At 48.1% G+C, this 18,470-nt stretch overlaps 8 protein-coding genes across 8 annotated transcripts; 4 read left to right on the forward strand and 4 right to left on the reverse strand.

Moving 5' to 3' along the window:
- Positions 1 to 1,541: 1,541 nt before the first annotated feature.
- On the reverse strand, positions 1,542 to 2,474 carry BJ212DRAFT_120326 (uncharacterized protein). Its single transcript, XM_041329111.1, has 4 exons — positions 2,410 to 2,474; positions 2,004 to 2,288; positions 1,711 to 1,949; positions 1,542 to 1,657 (listed from the first exon to the last, which is right to left on the reverse strand). Exons 2-3 carry the CDS (start codon positions 2,149 to 2,151, stop codon positions 1,726 to 1,728), a joined length of 372 nt encoding a protein of 123 aa, XP_041194071.1. The 5' UTR covers positions 2,152 to 2,288; positions 2,410 to 2,474; the 3' UTR covers positions 1,542 to 1,657; positions 1,711 to 1,725.
- A 328-nt stretch (positions 2,475 to 2,802) lies between these two features.
- BJ212DRAFT_1348270 (uncharacterized protein) lies at positions 2,803 to 3,539 on the forward strand. The gene has a single exon (XM_041335409.1). The coding sequence runs from the start codon at positions 2,865 to 2,867 to the stop codon at positions 3,132 to 3,134; it is 270 nt and encodes an 89-aa protein (XP_041194072.1). The 5' UTR covers positions 2,803 to 2,864; the 3' UTR covers positions 3,135 to 3,539.
- A 1,083-nt stretch (positions 3,540 to 4,622) lies between these two features.
- Positions 4,623 to 6,394, reverse strand: BJ212DRAFT_1429355 (Saccharopine dehydrogenase-domain-containing protein; the record flags this gene model as incomplete). Its single annotated transcript, XM_041337672.1, has 7 exons — positions 4,623 to 4,946; positions 5,005 to 5,132; positions 5,185 to 5,240; positions 5,303 to 5,601; positions 5,658 to 5,926; positions 5,979 to 6,306; positions 6,364 to 6,394. The coding sequence occupies 7 exons, from the start codon at positions 6,392 to 6,394 to the stop codon at positions 4,756 to 4,758; spliced, it is 1,302 nt and encodes a 433-aa protein (XP_041194073.1). The 3' UTR covers positions 4,623 to 4,755.
- A 223-nt stretch (positions 6,395 to 6,617) lies between these two features.
- BJ212DRAFT_1498839 (uncharacterized protein) lies at positions 6,618 to 8,266 on the reverse strand (the record flags this gene model as incomplete). Its single annotated transcript, XM_041341560.1, has 5 exons — positions 7,446 to 8,266; positions 7,200 to 7,374; positions 7,025 to 7,149; positions 6,752 to 6,975; positions 6,618 to 6,698 (listed from the first exon to the last, which is right to left on the reverse strand). Exons 1-5 carry the CDS (start codon positions 7,777 to 7,779, stop codon positions 6,618 to 6,620), a joined length of 939 nt encoding a protein of 312 aa, XP_041194074.1. The 5' UTR covers positions 7,780 to 8,266.
- A 524-nt stretch (positions 8,267 to 8,790) lies between these two features.
- BJ212DRAFT_120508 (uncharacterized protein) lies at positions 8,791 to 10,330 on the forward strand. Its single transcript, XM_041329146.1, has 2 exons — positions 8,791 to 8,966; positions 9,017 to 10,330. Exons 1-2 carry the CDS (start codon positions 8,911 to 8,913, stop codon positions 10,125 to 10,127), a joined length of 1,167 nt encoding a protein of 388 aa, XP_041194075.1. The 5' UTR covers positions 8,791 to 8,910; the 3' UTR covers positions 10,128 to 10,330.
- Positions 10,331 to 12,417: 2,087 nt separating this feature from the next.
- On the forward strand, positions 12,418 to 12,985 carry BJ212DRAFT_1479839 (uncharacterized protein; the record flags this gene model as incomplete). The annotated part of the gene is made up of 2 exons (XM_041339956.1): positions 12,418 to 12,586; positions 12,645 to 12,985. 2 exons carry the CDS (start codon positions 12,418 to 12,420, stop codon positions 12,983 to 12,985), a joined length of 510 nt encoding a protein of 169 aa, XP_041194076.1.
- A 589-nt stretch (positions 12,986 to 13,574) lies between these two features.
- Positions 13,575 to 14,045, reverse strand: BJ212DRAFT_120531 (uncharacterized protein). Its single transcript, XM_041329149.1, has one exon. It carries the CDS (start codon positions 13,987 to 13,989, stop codon positions 13,654 to 13,656), a length of 336 nt encoding a protein of 111 aa, XP_041194077.1. The 5' UTR covers positions 13,990 to 14,045; the 3' UTR covers positions 13,575 to 13,653.
- Positions 14,046 to 14,210: 165 nt separating this feature from the next.
- Positions 14,211 to 18,384, forward strand: BJ212DRAFT_1446529 (uncharacterized protein; the record flags this gene model as incomplete). Its single annotated transcript, XM_041338262.1, has 13 exons — positions 14,211 to 14,768; positions 15,011 to 15,263; positions 15,308 to 15,389; positions 15,447 to 15,736; positions 15,794 to 15,867; positions 15,917 to 16,061; positions 16,111 to 16,276; positions 16,324 to 16,558; positions 16,611 to 17,352; positions 17,427 to 17,564; positions 17,621 to 17,773; positions 17,824 to 18,026; positions 18,079 to 18,384. The coding sequence occupies 13 exons, from the start codon at positions 14,211 to 14,213 to the stop codon at positions 18,382 to 18,384; spliced, it is 3,345 nt and encodes a 1,114-aa protein (XP_041194078.1).
- Between the last annotated feature and the right edge of the window lie 86 nt (positions 18,385 to 18,470).

Here is an 18,470-nt window from a genome sequence, read left to right on the forward strand (position 1 = left end):
GGTATAGATTTATCGGTACCTCGTGGACATGAACCCAGGCGTAATCGGTTGTCACCTGCCGTTTCGATTTCGATCTCATTTTCCCTCATGGGTGGCTATAGCTCATCTAATCGCAGAGCAAGAATCGTGGCGTATCCGCAACGACAGACAGTCGCGTGTGTCGTTGGTGTTGCAGTGGGGCCTTTTTGGTGCTACTATACGATCGATCCTGCAAGAGAGCGAGCAGCGCGGAGTGTCTAAGACGGAGAGTTCGTCCATTAGTCAACGTGCTGAAACTTTGCATCCCGAGATCATTCGAGACGCACCCAATGAATGTTGTTCTCTATATGCTGATCCGTGCAACATGGCTGCTTCTTTCCATCGTGGATTAGGCAGCTTAATGACGATGGGCCCGGTGCGTCACGCACTCGGCGTACATTCAGTCCATGCTCCATAGTATCTGTCCGATCTGAAAAGTCGTAGTCCTCGATGCTGTCCGGCGTGTTTGACAGTTTCTCTAGGCTTGTGGGTGAGACTTCATCATTCTTCGGTGCTATACTAGTGAGATTAATGCACTGAGCAGGGCCGCATGACGGCGCTGCACCTTTTGGCGGGAGTAGGAGACCATCCAAATAATCAGTGATGTCATTTAATATACAAGAACACGCTATGCACACATACTAGGGCAAACTCAATATGTGTACACATCCCCGCGAGATTCGGATGGTGGTGTTCAAGCTCAAGTTGGGTGACCAGCAGCGAATTCAAGTTGTGCGTACAACTTGAATGGCTGCCAACAGCTGGTAGTTTTTGCCACTTACATAAATTTTGGGATTAAGTCAGCTCCAGTTATTGAATTCATGCCCGTTGCCCTTGGCACTGCGTCGAGGATATTACTAGGCTTACGTCGTCGTTGATGCAAATTTTTTCTTCACGACTTACTCCACGATGCCATCGACTCCCATCCAGCTTTCGTGTTTTTCAGATCTCCAGACTGCTGGCGACAAAGAAATGGTATCCGAGTTGGTCGTCAACAGTGGCGCCTAACTAATTTGAAAGGCGTGTACAAGGCGTGCATACCTCGTACTACAGTTGGTGCGGTTACTACGATATGCATGGCAATGACTCGAAGGCATGTGAGTGGCCACGTCACGACATTCAAAGGATCTTGCACAAATCACGAAACTTCATCGCAAAGTGGGCGATTATTGGGCTGCTCAGTGGACGGCAAACTCAGTTAATGCTGCCAGATGCACGTACGTTTTGGTTCTGGCCTGTCTATTGGGCAGCTGCGGCCTTCACAGATCACCATCTTGTTGCTCAGTTATACGATCCTACCTGTCTTCATTCACAAAAGCTTAATAGGCCTTCAGCCTCTTCAGATATGTTGGGTCGTGCAACCTTGTGTGGTCGAGAAACCGTTTCCCACTAGCGTTGGTGACCAGGGACTTGTATCTTCTATTTGCACTGCTCAGATTCAGGTAATCATCTCGGACTCGGCGCTCTCGCGTCTATTGAACCATTGGGGGTGGTCACAAGTCGACTTCTAAACACGTGTTGGAATCATAAGTAGCTCAGGCCATTAAATTCAAGCGACGAAGAACAGTAGGTTGGTACATATGGACAATGGCTTCACTCATTACATGTGCGTAGGAGAAACGTTGGTTCATGATAAAATCTGGTCGACGATGAGTAAGTTTGACTGTTTTAGATGATGTCTGAAATGCTCACCTGCCAGCTGTGCGATTAAGCATATGATGCACTAGTGTCTTGGACCTGGTGATCCTTACGTTCATGACCCTTCAAAAGGTCTGAACGGGCAAAGTCTTTGCCGCATAGTTTGCACGTACAGCGCAAACCCAGATGCTTTGCTATATGGCGGGGCATATTACGACGCTGGGATATTCCCCCGCATGCGGATTCGTGGCCTGAGTGAATTACAGCCCACATGCACCCCTTCTGGTCTTTCTCTGAACCACGAACATTGTGCACTGTGTTCAGATGGGAGAGCATTGGTTGCAGACCTTCTGGTACGAACTCAAGGCACTTCCGATGTGTGGTCTCATCTATCCAGTGACATTGTTGCGTATTGTTTTGGACGCTAATTTCCGCGGGGTCGTCTTGCGAGGTTTCAGGTTGGTCCCCAGTACACGATCTGGCCTCGTTGGACATATGAACCGTGAAGTATTCCTCATCCACGGGATCATCAGGAAGTTGTAAGGGCTCAGGGTGTTCCTCAGTGCCCGAGCTGATTTGGTTGGGCGGGTGAGCTGCCCCGTATTTCTCCAACGCTTGCAGTAGCTCTGCTTCTGATAACTCCGTTAGAGGCTCTCTGTTGGCGATCAAAGTTTCATAGAGAAAGATGGCGAGTCCCCAATCCTGCAAGAAACATCTAACTGGAAATATCGCTCGCCCCGATAATGTACGCACCACATCGCGGCAGACCTCGTCAGCTTCATCGACGTCAGTGTCCCATACGTCTGCCATGGCTGCATTGCTGTTGGGCAGTGCTCAACCCCTTTAATGGTTACTTACTGTGTAAACCAACTCACCTGTCGTAGTCCCAGGATTGACTATTGCTGGATGTCGGCTGGTTCATTGTGGCGATGAATGTTTTGGGTACTGGAGCCAGGCCTTATATCTGCTACTGTCCCCGCCAGCTGGCAGGGTGGGGACACGGAGTCAGCAACGAGTGGGCCCTTGGAAGGGTCCCAGGTGTCGTACGCGATGGCGGTCATGGTTTTTCTATCGGATGGCCATGGCCGGCAGTATAGTTACTTGGAAGGGTCCCAGGTGTAGTAGTCCCCACTCGCGCCGTGGCTATCGAACTAGTCGCCACCGAAACAGACATGCCGGCCGGCTTGGTTTAGCAACACGCCAGGAGCATGACCAAGGGACTTTCCAGATTAAGTGCAATAATGTGGGTCTGTCCGTCTGTGGAATCGAGTCATCATCTTATTGAGCTTGCCATTCATAAATTGCAGGCCAGATGGCACTTACTACTTGTAAATCCCACGGCAGATCAAAAAGAAAACGCGAAAAATGCACCAGATGGATGCTGCGATGGTAGTTTTACTGAGAGATTTTGGCCAACTAAAACGCTCGATGCGTGGGAGCAACTTCGAGGAATATTGATAAGCTCAAGTACCTGCTGAAGGTCCGCGATGCGCCCCCAACTTGAAACCCATTATTCCTCATATTGCATGTCTGGCAACGTGTACTGTATATTGGCTCGATGTTTACAAGTGGACTCGTCCAAGACTCGTTCATTTGCAATTCATGGTAGACAACCGCTGGCGGCCGATTAGCACGCAATCAACGACAATTCGAACAGAATTAATGATTCTATCAAGGTCCAAGTACGGGAGACTAGGGCGATAAGGTTCTTTATCTGGACCATTTCCTTCTGTAACTACGAGGACAACAACCAAGCTCTTTGCTAGAATCCTGGTCATGCCCCGCGGATGTGTGGCTGATATTTGCGCTTAGCGGAAGATGCCCGGCGCTCTTTCTCTAACACTACAAGATTCAGGGATCACTTGATCCAAACACACCCCAAGGTAAGTGCTAAATTTGCATGACTCCTGACTAAAAGCGTGTACATCAATGAGAGCATATTGTAATCCTTTCGCATCATCTCTAAATGCTGTCATAGATATCAGCACGTCGTCATCTTTCCAAATCTCAGGAATCTTCCTGGGTCAATTGTAAGTACCAACGTCTGATATCAATACTACCGGATCATGATCAGCTAGGGTTCACTCATGGTGTTAGAGCCAAATACAAGAACACACTCGAGGCAAGAGGTACGGCTACTAGTGAGAAAACATACCTCCAGTCACTGTGAAAAGCAACTCCCGGATCGGCTCCTCTGTCCGCTGTTTTACTCGTCATTGATCTAAGTCTTCCACTGTAGCACCTTGGCCATATCTATCGAGCTTGTGTTTTAACATTCCTACAAAATGTTTTCATGCTTTATGTACAATTTGATGTATACCTTTACGGGATCTTGGGATCTGGGCGATTGTGTTCAACCAAGGTTGCAAATTACCTTCATAGCGAGAAGGGGTAGTGCGAATTCGGAGTTTTTCATACTCAGCGTCACACACGTGACTACCAGGTAAGGTCGATCCGCTTCATGTTTCAGGTTTGAAAGTTTGGGCTGTAGGTGAACAGGCGGCCCCAAATCCCCGGAATATAAGCTGAGAAACATGAGATTGACAGTCCAGGTGGAGCTCATTTCGCATGTTCGTTCAGTGCGTGTCCCAGGCTCTGGTCTATGTTCTAAACTAGACCTCTTATGGTGACCGGATCTTGGATAACTAGATTATTTACATGAAATATGCCGTTTATGTATAGGTCCTTGGCTTTGTCATACACATTTAAATTGTTTTTCGTCAAATATACTACGTGCGAATTTGACGATTGGCCGTGTACCAAGAGCAGAATCTTCTATAGGTCCCACGGGTACAATATCAAGGACTCCTCAATTCACTGATGACGGTCGATGCACGATTATTGGACGATTAGATTAATTAAATCTATCCACCAGTCAACTTTGACTAGTGACTGCTGATTGTGGGGTTGGTGATATGTCGGATTTCGAAGGCCAGGTTACGAGTTGGGATCCGACTTCTTCGCAAGGCCAAGTTAACAGTTTATATAAACCAGTATGAATTCGGAGACGACAACAAAGAGTAAAACTATGCTTCAGAATGAGTGTCGGTGGAATAAACGTAAACGAGACCTCATATAGGTAACGATCAGAGTCCATATTCAACGTGTCTTACGTGGCTCTGTTCCTACTAACAACTCACTTTCGATGTCGATATGACCTGATCTCCTCAACCTCTCAACGAGAACGTCTCCAAAAGCAGTCATGGGAGTCAAGATGCCGCCACCTATGCTTATCTGAGGCAAGGTTGCACCATCCAAAGCCAGCGCTAGCGCACATTCTGAAATCATTACTGAAAAGTTGAAAGAACGGCTAATTAGTGGTTCACTGGGAGCATAAATGGAGCTTACTCGATGATAAGAAGTATCCAGGGTCACCTCGACCCCGGAAAATACTGCGTACAGCGATCTTTTCTCCTTTGGAGTTGGGACTGGACGTAGTGATGTTAGTGATTTTGATAGAGCCACTCTGTAGTTGTCTGCATGTGGCATGGTATGAGTTGTAAGATCAATAAGTTCAATTGCACTCACTTCTCAGAGGGACCTTCGCCAGGACCGGGCATTATTCTCCGGGCGAACCACCTTGCCTGTTAAAGTCATCCACACGCAGTCATTCCTCTGCTACAAGGATGGGGAGGAGATGACTGACAGGCTGGAAGAGAACAAGTAATGCTACTATCGTAGCAAATATGATTGAATAAATCCTAGCGTAGAGTGCACTTGGAAGAATCACGAACTCCTCGTACTTGAAGTTCGGACCGTAGGAGAGTGGAGCGATAGCGGTCGCGTCGTGATGGTTGACACGACACGCGAGTTCATACAGACCCCACGAGCGCTGCACAATCTGAGAATTGGTAATTGCCATGAAATACCACGCCCCGTAGACGGGTCGATCAGAGTATGGCAAGGTATAAAGCATACGGGGTTGAGGAGAATGAGTTCCTTTCACTAATAAACAACTTGAAGTCAGCCACCACTGCATACTTCAATGCAGCGAGATAAACCTGGGCTCAACACAAAATTCTGTCTTGTCGCAAGCAGTTTGTGCTTTGGAACATCTTCCAATGCAGTGAGGATTGTGGAGAAAGTGCCTCCTGAAATAGAAGCACCACCAAGCTTCCACGCCGAAGTGGAGAGGTCGATTGTGGTAGACGGCCCACCAAGAGATTTCAATGTCTTGTTTGCGACGAATGCAAGAACATCAGAAGGTACCGAGTCCAACCCGCAGCAAGGGACCACAATTGAACCTGACTTGACAGCTGCGTAATCGAGTCTAGAAGCGGTCAAGTTGGTACTCCTCAAAATCAGCATAGGCTTCCACATACTCAAATATAATATCCTTTATCCAGTGAACCTCGCCAGTCAAGTCCACGTAATGTTTCCCATGATGCACACAAGCTCGGACAACAGAAGTTCCCCACCGCCAGTATGGGCCAATGGTGTTAATTACAACCCTGGTCTGTTGTACCACAGCATCCACGTCACTGGGATTCGTGACGTCCACAGTGAATGCAGGTACATCGTCTTTCGAGAGATTGAGTCCTCTATAAACTTTCTCGAGTGCTGGCTGCGACCGTGCAGCAAGACCAAACGTAAAGGATGAACGCTGCGGATGCGTGGCGAGGTACTGAGCTATGAGGCGACCAGTATAGCCTTGAGGACCGTTAGTTAGCTACTGGTGGACAATAACATAACATGTGTAGCCCATACCTGTCGCACCGAGAACAACTATGTCAACCATGATGAGAAACAAAAGTGTCACAGGTGCGGTCACTGCGGTACTACTACTAGTACCCTCTGCATACGTAAGTATTCGCTAAGTAAATCGGTTATTCCGATATGTCGTGCAAGCAACCCCTATGTAAGGATCAGGACCTTAAAGTTGCACCCACTTCTTGTCCGCGGATGTCCGATTTTTTACACGATACAGCAAAGATGTACACATTGTGTTAAATAGGTACCAATCAATCATCAAACATGGTTCTATCCATCCGAACCCCAAAATTTTGTTTCACTTCCATACCCAAAAGTTTCATCTTCCCAACCTGATAAAGATGATATTGGTATCTTAGCATTGTCCATATTGTATACAACTCACCTCAACTCTCTCACTCTGGACCTTCCTCAACTCCATAAGCTCTTCCTTGCTTAGGTAACTTTCGTGCTCGGCAGGCGCTTTCTTGTGTCGTAAAGAGTGAGCCCGTAAATCAGCCTCAGGATCATAGGAGTCTTCTGCCGGTGGAACGAACTCGCCAGCTCGTAACGACGTCATTCGTCGTTCGTAAGTCTCCATATGGTAATATTTCTCGTGAGGGAGTGTTGCTACCAAACGCTAAACGATATCGGCAAAATGCAATCTAATATCACGCACCAGTATTATAATCTTCAATAAAAACAGCAAACTCTTTGCGCTCCTGGTCCTTAGATATGGCCTCCGGGTTAATTTTGCGCTCTTCCAGCAGCCACGTGCGGAATTCTTGGGTTTTGTTGTAGAAGCTAGGGAACAAAATTAGCCATACGGCCGCGGCTGTTGCAATGGAACTGACTCGGTTTCATTGATAATTCCGTATTTACCCCACTGAGCACCAGAGGCAGTCCCATGCCTTTTCTTCTGCGAGAAACGGGTTCGCTGATGGTTATAATTCTTAGGACTACTCACTTTCTTTTCTTTCTTTTCTCTCTTTCTTTCCCTTTTCTCCTCACGACTTCTGTGCTTGTCTTCTTCTTACGACGCCTTCGCTCCGAATCAGCGTCCGACAAACTTGATGCAGAGCTTGAACGAGAGCGTGAACGTTTGTGTCTGTGCTTTTCTCTGTCTTTAGGATGTTCATGCCTTTCCCTAGAGTGCGAGCGCTCAGGGCCACGGGAGCGGGACCGAGACCTTGGCCACTGGCGCTTACGTCTGGGGCTGCGAGACCGTGATATCGAGCGCCTACGTGAGCGAAGGGGGGATCGTGACCGACGAGGTATGTCTCTCTCGGAATCCATTCCTGAAGGCCGACGATGGCCAGAAGCATTTCTGTCTGCTATGAAAAACTCTCTATCCCTCACAGTTCTCCTGTCATAAGCGTTTCTGTCCTGGCTCCTAGACCGGCTTCGACTCCTACGAGCTTGATTCGAGGCCATGGGTTTTCCACACAAGATTCAGACTCCTCAACTCGTGGTTCGAGTAGCAGCGTGAGAATATTGCAACCATTGCGGCTGTTTGGATCAGAAGCTTTTGCCAAACAACGTCCACAATTTTACAAGGACCAACTTTTTTCGTGCAAGCTCGGCACTCTACGCGAAGCACTAGTCTTATTCCCGCTTCATCTCATTTGGGCTTGTTATCCTTCGGACACTGTCATATCAACGGGCGCTCTGCCACTTCCTCCATAGCTCATTCTCCTGTAAACTCGGAGCTTCTCACGAATGCCCATCACCACCTCCTAAATCGTGTACGTCTTGCTGTGCTGCTCATTATCAGGCCAAATTTTGGAGTTATATGAGCCGGACCGGAACACGTAGCCACGTGGAAGCGTTACGCCTCGGCTTTAACGCGATCGCGGCGTGGCAGACCTCGAATTTCACATTTTGTGGCATGTCAAATGGCCGTTATGAACCTCCTGGCGTCACATTTCACTATTAACCATAACTAGACTTTATGGACCGATCGCTCACAGTCTTGCGCACTGACTCGTTGGATTGCATTGGTTACAGCTCCATCTTATTGAAAGTCGATTCATATCTCTACAATAAGACTGAAACAGCTGCCTAGATGTTTGTCAAATGGCCGTATTACTGGTGGAAAACATAATGGATGAACCTCCTGCCCGATATTTCCGTACAGGAAAGTGAAGTGTACACGGAATGGGCCAAATAGTGCTTCTTTATCCTTTCACACATCGCAGAGTGTGGCCTAAAAACTACAACCTTACAAGTATAAAACGTTCCTTCTTTACCGCTTTGGTTCATACTGGCTCACAAGTACGACTCATTAGCGGTATTTTGAAAACCAGATCTACACTACTACTCCCATGTCTTTCAAAGAAAGACCCTTCTCTGAATCCTGGTACGCCTTTATTGCCTAGCAATCTATTCCCTCTTTGAGTTGCTCATCATGCATTGTCACAGCGGTTGGGAACCCCTCAATTGTCCACCTGGTCAGGAAACAATGTCTCTGAATCCCCCAAGATCTTCATCCTTGCTCGATGTCGAACCACCATGGTTGTTGTACGCTGGGTCTCTTTGCTGTTTGGCTAATTCCTCATATTATCAATGCCATTATTGCTATTTAGCCCCACCTCGTCGCACATAAATGCTGTTACTGCACCGTGAGCAGGATTCTTCTTTGTTCATGCGCCTCTCATGAACGAAACAACAGAACTGGGATGATACCATCTGACGATCCTTTTCTCGCGAGAAGTCATCGTAATTTTCAGGGCGACCCACTTATTTATTATGGCGCATTGCGGCACGATGATGATGGCTTGCAAGTGGTTTCCCCTGGCAACATGGCGTCAACAACCACTGTTTCTCAGACTACCGACGGTGCCTGGTCGACCAGTGCCTCTACAACTCTACCTCCGGAACTCGAGACATGTGCTCACAATTCATGTCAACCAATTCATTCGCCGCTTTCGCACGTGGCAGCTAGCAACCCTCTCATGTGGCCTGTGCATGGACCAGTCCATACTGGGACCGTCCATTCATTAGAAGTCTTGCATGAAGACTGCAGGACTGCAATGTTGCAAGGAAATCCACAGTTCCCGGCCCAAGTACCACCCAACATCTCGTGGTATCCTCAAGTAAACGCTGTAGGCAGCTCCGCGACCGCTGTATTTCAATCTCCTTCCCTTCGATCGAGACCAATGCCATGGGCCCTTCCACATGAAAACACACCCCAATATTCGGTCTCTCGGCATGATGAAACCGCTATAATAGGTCCACAGACGGCTGGTACGGGGTCAGCTGGCCATGAACCTGCTTCCCAATCACCGCGTCGGAGACGCAGAGCCTCGTGGTCGAGTTATGCCGACCGGCCTGCAAAAGCTCTGCGCTGCAGCGGGATTGTCCTTGATGAAGAAGACATCAAGGAGACTAGGAGTATTAATGGCGGGCTTGTCGTCACTTATCCTTGTCGCTGGACGCACAACGGGCAGGAATGTGGTATGCATGTTATGGGCGATCGTATACGATTGGCAAGGCATATGCAGAGGTGGCACAGGGCTCACGCGGCACATAGTCAGGGGCAGGCCCCTTGCCGTTGGGGTGGCTGTGGAAAGGTAATGAAGAGAGAGAACGTCATCCGACATGTCATCGTTACTCATCTCAAGATGAAATGGCGCTGCTCGGTATGTCGCACCAGGCTATCTCGCGATGACGCCTCTGTGAGGCATTTCGAACATGTGAAATCCTGCAGGCATGGTGTTGCGACGGTTGAAAGAGGCCCAGAAGCGCAGGAGGTGAACGTTTGTCAAGGGGTCGAATTCTGATCAAACCTCACAACAATTGCTTTAATGCGGACATATCTCGAGCGAACGATAAATTGTAATTCTATGCCACACGGACAGCGTGGGCGAATATTTATGATTCGATACGTGTGTTGTGGTCGTGGGTCCACCGGTCACCAGCCATGCTTGAACCCGACTCTTCCTCTAATAGATAGATGAGAAGGTTGTATTTCTATAGTGCTATAGTATCGTAATTGTAATGATATTTCTGCATTTCACTTGCCTTAGGAGCCCTCCGAGTCAGGGTGCGCATTGCTCTGGTCGCTCAAATTGTAGGTGGGTCAGACCGCTGCACACGCATAACCAAAACGTAGGATACTGAAAGTTTACCTTTCAGTATCAGCGACAGTACATACATTGTAGCGGCGGCGAGCCGCCAATCACCGACTCCAATATTGGACTGTCAACAACAGCAGGCTGTCCAGACAAGTGTCATTTTATTCGCAGCTTTATTATCTTCAACTCTCTGATCCAAAACAGAAAAAGAGTCCCGGGGGTATGTGCCTGGAATGAGATCGGGATTGTTGTATTTATTGACTGGATGAAGTCCTCAATGTCGGACCACAAGGTCAGGCAACGAGGTAGTGTCGGGCACTCTCCGAAAACGGGTTTTTGAGAACAGCTATTGAGCAGCTATATATGAATGTTCGTCCACTAATTAATGTTCTCACAATCTGGATCAGAGACACCCACCTTCAAAGCATTGTTACAATAGATCCGTTATCGTTCCGTCCACCACGAGCTCTGCAAGATGCTCTTGGAGTACAGCTGACTCCTCTTCAAATACCATTTTGACATCAAGCTTGTGGTTCCCGAGTACGCGCTCAGACAAGCCAGGCATCACATCGTTGGGACTCGGCAGGATAAAGCCTGTCATTTTCTCGTTCGATATGTATGTTAAAATACAACCGATTGTGATGCTTCGACCACATGAGGAACACCCAGATTCATCCGTACGCACTCGAAAAATAGGACCTAACTGATCATCGATCAGGCTTGAATTTTCTTGGGTCAAGAAACAAACGAACTTACATAGATTCCTTTGCAGGTGCCTGAACGCCCCTGTCCGTGAAAACCCTCTCCATTAACTTCAAGTCAGTGACAAATCAGTAGTAAGCCAGCGTGCTTACACAAATACAAGTCAAAAATGTCTCTGAAAAACCGATCAAGATCCCTCTCGCGTTCTCCTGGAACAAGAAGTGCACATTATGCACATGGTTGAAAGGTCCTTATCCCTTTACAACAGAATATCACTTCCCCCTTAGATCACGCCGCATGGCAGTGGTAAAACAAGTCGCCGCTCGCTCCAGCATTAAACGCATTTAATTAATATACCACCAAGAAAATATATCGATATATTGTCGATCTCGAAGACTGTGTCCCCATAACTTTGACTATTCGACGACTCGACTGGAAGAGCTCGTTAACGCCATCTATTTTCGAGTGTCCATCACATGCATTCGCACTTCAGAATGCGGTATTCGACGTTTGCTTCGTGCCTACCGTCGGAGTAACCTTGGTCTCCCCTAAACAGACCTTTATAAACGAAGGAATACAACCCTTCCTTCTAAGAGTAACCTGCGCCCTCGCCTGTCCTCATTTCCTTCACTTGGAATTTGCCCACGCGTAAACAAGCCCCGAAGTAACATGAACGGCTTTTTTAATTCTGCGCACTATGATAGGATACAGCCTCCGGGTGCTAACAGATCGCAGAGGAGCTATGAGCATGAGTCCAGACAGATGGGTCAGTAGGAGAGACAAGTGGCGTTCGGTGCCTGCCTCACCAACCCTCAAACCACGGCTCTGCCAACAGCTATCGAAGATCCTTTGCATAGCCGCCAGTTTTCTGGAATCCTGGCCGGTTCCCGTGGCATACCAGTATATAGCCGCACCTGACGGGTTACTACAAGTGTGAGTGTTAATTCCAGAATTGGTACACATACCCGCCTCAACCGTGCGCGTATGACCCTTATATGTACCCGCTGCTGCGCCATCCGCATTCTCCTCGATGTCTAATGAATACAATTTCACTGGGTCTGATACCTACAATGAGCTGTCTGAGGGTAGGAAGTTCAGCCTCCGGGATCTTTCGAAACAGAGTTCACGTGTACCTGTATGAACAAGTACCAGACAAACTCGTGTTCCTTAGTCCTCAAGATAAAAGAGCTCTTGACCCTATGACATGACGCTAATCCACGCGTTGAGCATCAATCTGCTTTATCGATTCTTCACACTCATACCATTTCCCGCGGAGTTCAACATCGATAGCATCATGAACTTGCACGTCGTCTTCAGTAATGAGTCTCAGGCCATCGCAGACAATGATCTCGATACTATTTCGCCGTTATCGGCACTACCCCAAGAGTACGGTCCTCTATCCCAGGAATCTGTTGGGGTCGTCAATGCCACGACAGACCCTCCTGTCGAACAACTTTCTCCAGGTAGAGTTCGCTATCTTCGCAGCCTTACATTCATATATTTACCATGTACGACGCCCAGACCAAATGTTCGCCAGTTCGGTTAGCCACGTCGCACCGCCCTTTCAGTCATCCGTAAATGGGCATGTCACAGAGGGGCAAGCCACATCTGGCTCTTCAGCCAAACGCTACCCGCACCTTTGTCTTCCCATCATGCTCGGCGGTCAGGAGAAAGTGGAGTGCACATGGCCCGGATGCGCGAGCATTCTCAAGAAAGATAGCCACACTCGCCATGTGGACAACATTCATCTGCGCAAAATTAAGGCTATATGCACTCGCTGTGGAAGAGGATTCACGCGCACGTACGCGAAGACGAAGCATGAACTTACGTGTTTTGGTGCACACTCCACACATAAACGATGAATCCATAGTAAGGCCCATCTTTGTTAATTGTGTATCATGTTGTCTCACCTAGAACACACCCTCACCTCAATTCTAGCACGACAATCTATTATAGCCATTCTTTGTATTAAAAATATGTACTTACTGAAGTTATCAGTGTTCTCTTGAACACACGCTCTTGGATTATCCAGACACCCTATGCTCGAGCGCGAGTTGCTAGCCTGTGAATCGCCTTGCGTGTTTGACCGGTCGGGTTCTATGATACCGAGTTCTGGGGTAAATATTGCAACCACCGATGCTGGAGCAGGCCTTTGATGATTGGCACTGGCTTGCCACGGGGAAAGGAATCCCAGATGAGGAGAAGCGACATCATGATTGAGCTATAACTGTGACAATACACGGACTATGGTCGCACGGGATCTCGACCACCTTAAGAGGGTATACCGTACTGGTCTCAAGATAGTCCCAAGCCTTGAAGGTGCTGAGCGGCAGATCATTACTCGTTATTCGGTTGGCCCGGTAGACCACCATAGCCTGAGCAGTTTTGTTCCCTGCAGATGATTTACTCACGTGGGGGAATGGCTAAATGCTGAGTGCTCCTTGATGCATTTAATAGTGGCAGTCAGAGTCGGCGGTTGTGACGTGATTCTGTCAGTAATTCAAACTACGATTTTGGGTGCTCAGAATCGTCAGAATCGCTTCCACTCGAAGCGATTATGAACCGAGATCGGCGATAATGCGGACATCAGCGCCAAGACCAAGTCGACACCATGGCCCCCAAAAATAAACACCAACCGACCATCAACTCCCAAACCTTGCAAGAAAGGACCTGCAAAGAACGGCCAAGGAGACAAGAAGCTTGAGGTCGGTGATAGTGCGGACATCAGCGCCAAGATCGAGTCGAATGTGAAAGATGAGAACGAGCCTGATATTCCTGCTATTATAATATTAAGGAGCCCTCTCCTTTGGACGAATGGGTAGGGTGGCGATGTCGTTGTTCTCATGTTGAAGCCCCTTGTAAACATGTAGTCAAGTTCATTCAGTACTTAGTACTTACTAGTCAAATTGTAATCAAGCGGCAGACGGGCGGTTGTTTAATATTAAGGTACAACCGAAAAAGGAAAAGGATTTATGGCCGCCGGGATCGTTTCTGTTTCCACCAATTGCACCGGGTCGAGTTACAAAGCTTGTAGGGCTTCGGAAGCACGCTACGCACGCCAAGCAGAAAGGATAACTAACGAGCAAGATGTCCAAGTCACGCCGTAGTCTCTCAGGTGCACTTGGCAAACGCTCATCCCTGATGGCTACATCCGGCTCCAATGCAACTGCTAGCGAGCTTTCTATCATTCCAGAGTCCTCCTTCGTCTCTACATCCGCTCATTCAATATTACCGGTCTCGTCTGCTCCAGTGCCCCAGGCATACTCGTATCCACACCAACGAAGCCCTTCGCCACCAGCTTCTAGCTATTTCCCATCTGTGTCCGCTATACAGAATGGTGAACCACAGCCTGCACCAGGCGCTTCTACCCATTTTGCGTATAGCACGACCCTTAGAAGACATCATCCTAAAGGCTCCAGTCTTCAACTATCTTCGAACTTCAGTGATGTCACCTCCAGCGAGGGGCTACCGTCCCTCTGGCAGAAGGCAAAGGGTGTCCTTGCACGCCGACTCTCAGGTGGGGCTGCAGAAAACCGTTATGAACTAGTGTCACCAGGAGAACGGGTCAGTCAGCCCTCGAGACTTCGAGAGGACCAAGACAGAAGGGAGACTCCTTCTGCGCGTTTTGCTCGTTGGACAGTTGATGTGAGTATGCCCCTTCAAATCTGTTCATCTTGCGTACGTGTCCCACTGGCAGTGGTCCCATGTATGCAATGTTCTAGAAATCCAGGATGGAAGCATGGATTTCTTTAGTGCCTTCTGATCGCGCTTATTTAATATTCCTTCCTTCGCGTAATTCCCAAAAAAGGATTTCTCGAAATGGATAAAAATAGATGCGGCCGTTCCGGTATCAGAGTATCAATGAACTAACCGAATTACTTTTGTAGGACACTCTGGCACACCTCAAAACGTCCCCAGTCTCTGGTCTTTCTAGTTCATCAATTCCATCGCTACAGGATTTCCATGGATTTAATGAATTCTCCGTATCTATACCTGAACCAGCTCTACTCAAATTTGCTAAGATCATTTACGAGAGCCCACTGATCCTGCTACTATGCGGCAGCGCTGTGATTAGTGCGGTCATGGGAAACGTTGACGATGCAGTCAGTATCACGGTAGCAGTGCTAATAGTACTGACTGGTGAGCATCTACGGGATGTTATTGACGTATCTCATCTTCCTCAGTTGGCTTTGTGCAGGAACAGCGCTCGGAGAAAAGCCTGGAAGCGCTTAACAAGCTCGTACCACACCACTGCCATGTAATCCGGTGAGGCATGAATATTCCATCAGATGTTCCATTATCTCAACGTTCACAAACTTTCAGTGACAAACGTGATATTCACATTCTTGCCAATGAGCTGGTTCCTGGAGATATTGTTGCGCTCTCATCGGGAGATCGTGTTCCTGCGGACATGCGTATTATCACGGCAGTAGACCTCGAGATTGACGAGAGTAGTCTGACTGGTGAAACCAACGCACGTCGAAAGGATTCCAATCCTTGCGTCTCTCAAGTTTCTATGTCTACAACTGTTTCGAGTAGCCCAGAGGACTCGGGAGATATCGAGCTAGCTGAACGATCATGTATCGGATACATGGGAACTTTGGTTCGAAACGGTGAGTCAATACTAAGAGCGGGATCTGCTGCGAGCTTAGTCCCCCCACTACTTTAAGGTCGCGGCGTGGGTGTCGTGATCGCAACTGGTGCTCAAACAGAGTTTGGTGTGATCTTTTCCATGATGCAAGATGTAGGTGTCTTTTGAGCTCTTAATCAGGAGCATGCTTAGCTCCAACCAGGTCGAGGAAAAACGTACGCCCCTTCAATTGAGCATGGATGAGCTGGCCAAGAAGTTGTCGGTTATATCCTTCGGCATTATTGGAGTCATTTGCCTCATTGGCATGTGGCAGCAGCGGCCCTGGTTGGACATGTTCACCATCGGAGGTAGCTTATTCCATTCACGACACCTTTACTCGTTTAACTTTGTGTGCAGTATCTCTTGCGGTGGCAGCCATCCCGGAGGGCCTCCCCATCGTCACGACTGTCACATTAGCTCTTGGTGTGCTAAGGATGTCAAAGAGAAAGGCCATCGTCAAAAAACTTCATTCCGTCGAAGCTTTGGGCTGCATTTCTGTCATTTGTTCTGACAAGACCGGTCAGTTAATAATTGCATTACCTTTGTCTTTTGTTACAATTAATGTTACAGGCACCTGACAAAGAATGAACAAACAGTTACAGAGATGTATGTCGTCGATGAGAACATTCACGTCGATGACCCTCGGTCAACAATATCTCCGGCAGTTAGGAAGCTTCTGGAAATCGGCTCTTTGTGCAACAATTCCTCGATGTCTAAGGATGGCGAGGGCAAATACGTTGGACAATCGACCGACGTGGCGTTGATAAATGTTCTGTCCTCATTCAATATACCAGATCAACGGCAGGTATGTGTATAGCAACGACGTCATCAGTATTTTATACTGAAATTGGCTCAAGTCCTTCACCCGTCTTTCGAAAAACCTTTCAACTCAGAAGCAAAAGTACATGGCTGTCAGCGGTATTCACTCCTACCATACAACTATCTATTCAGGCTCTCCTAGCGAAATATACTACATCAAGGGATCTATTGACGCCATCTTGGATCGTTGCAAGTACTACTTTATCACGGATGGTTCAACACCTACCTTAGACGCTGGCACGCGCAGCGTCATACTGAATAACGCTCAAGCAACAGCATCGCGAGGCCTTCGGGTGATTGCCATGGCGTATGGATACGGATCTATCGATTCTCCACGCCAGGATTCTGCACAACCGCTGCACCGCACCACCCAGTCAGTGCCGATGTCGCGGATCCCAGTGCCCGATGAGGACAAGACCAATCTGGTCTTTGTTGGGTTCCAGGCCATGTTTGATCCCCCACGCAAGGGAGTCGCGGATGCTATCGGCTTGCTTCAGAACGGCGGGGTACAAGTTGTTATGATCACCGGAGACGCTGAGCAGACAGCCTTAGCTATCGCTCAAAAGCTGGGGCTCCGCGTTGGTCCTGTACATGCTCACGACAGCCAGCTCCGCAAATATTGCTTGACTGGAAAGGATCTCGACCAGATGAGCAAATCACAGCTCATCGAGCGGGTAGGCAGCGTGAGCGTGTTCGCGCGGACGACACCGCGACACAAAATGGCGATTGTCGAAGCCTTTCAAGCTCGTGGAGCTGTTGTGGCTATGACTGGGGACGGGGGTGAGTGCTGTCCATATCATGCCATGAGTAGGCTTATATAATTTTGCCTACTTTTCTTCGGCCTGTTTCGCTAGTCAATGACGCGCCAGCGCTTAAAATGGCTGACATTGGTGTGTCGATGGGAAAAAGTGGTACCGACGTTGCGAAAGAAGCCGCTGATGCTATCCTCGTGGATGACAATTTCAGCACAATATTACCTGCTGTCGAGGAGGGTAAGTGATTTGCTCTTCAAATCATGGTCACGTAACTATTGAAAGTGCTTCCAAAGGCAAATCTATCTTTCACAACATCCAAAACTTCTTATCTTTCCAGCTCAGCACAGCTGCCGCTGCATTGACGCTCATTACACTTAGTACGCTGTTTGGGTTCAGCAACCCACTCAACGCTATGCAGATACTTTTTATCAATATTTTGATGGACGGTACGTTCTCTGGGTCGCTCTCGAATAGCGAATGTCTTATTTGGCTCCAGGTCCTCCAAGTCAATCGTTAGGTGTCGACCCAGTAGATCCGGCAGTCATGCGAAGACCTCCACGGAAGAAAAACGAGCCGATAATAACCAAGCGCCTGTTATACCGCGTCCTTTTCTCTGCTGCTACCATCGTCTGCGGAACCTCTTACATCTACACCGTTGCGCTTGGCGATGATCTTGTTTCGAGGCGAGAACAAACCATGGTCGGTTTTTGGACTCCTGAATTCTGCTTACCACAACTTACATGTTGAATAGACTTTCACATGCTTTGTCTTCCTTGACCTCGTGTCTGCAGTGCAGAACCGCGGTCTCGGATGTGGCCTGATACAAAACAAGATGCTTGTGACAACCGTATCGGTGTCATTCCTCGTCCAGTTGGCACTCGTTTATGTTCCTTTCATGCAAGCGATCTTCCAGACAGATGCTCTTGGTGAGAAGGACATCTTGACCATCTTACTCATAGCTGCAACGTCTTTTGTGCTGCATGAGGGACGGAGACATTTCGAGAGAGCGGTCCAGTCAGATGAAACATACGCCAATATCGCGGAAGAGATGGCATGATCACTCTTTGATAGAGACTGGATATCTAGGCACGAATATATAACTGAATAGAACGATGGATAACTATATGGTTTACATAGTATTAC

This window comes from Suillus subaureus (genome assembly GCF_016647635.1).
Source record: "Suillus subaureus strain MN1 chromosome Unknown BJ212scaffold_12, whole genome shotgun sequence".
NCBI classification, from domain to species: Eukaryota; Fungi; Basidiomycota; class Agaricomycetes; order Boletales; family Suillaceae; genus Suillus; species Suillus subaureus.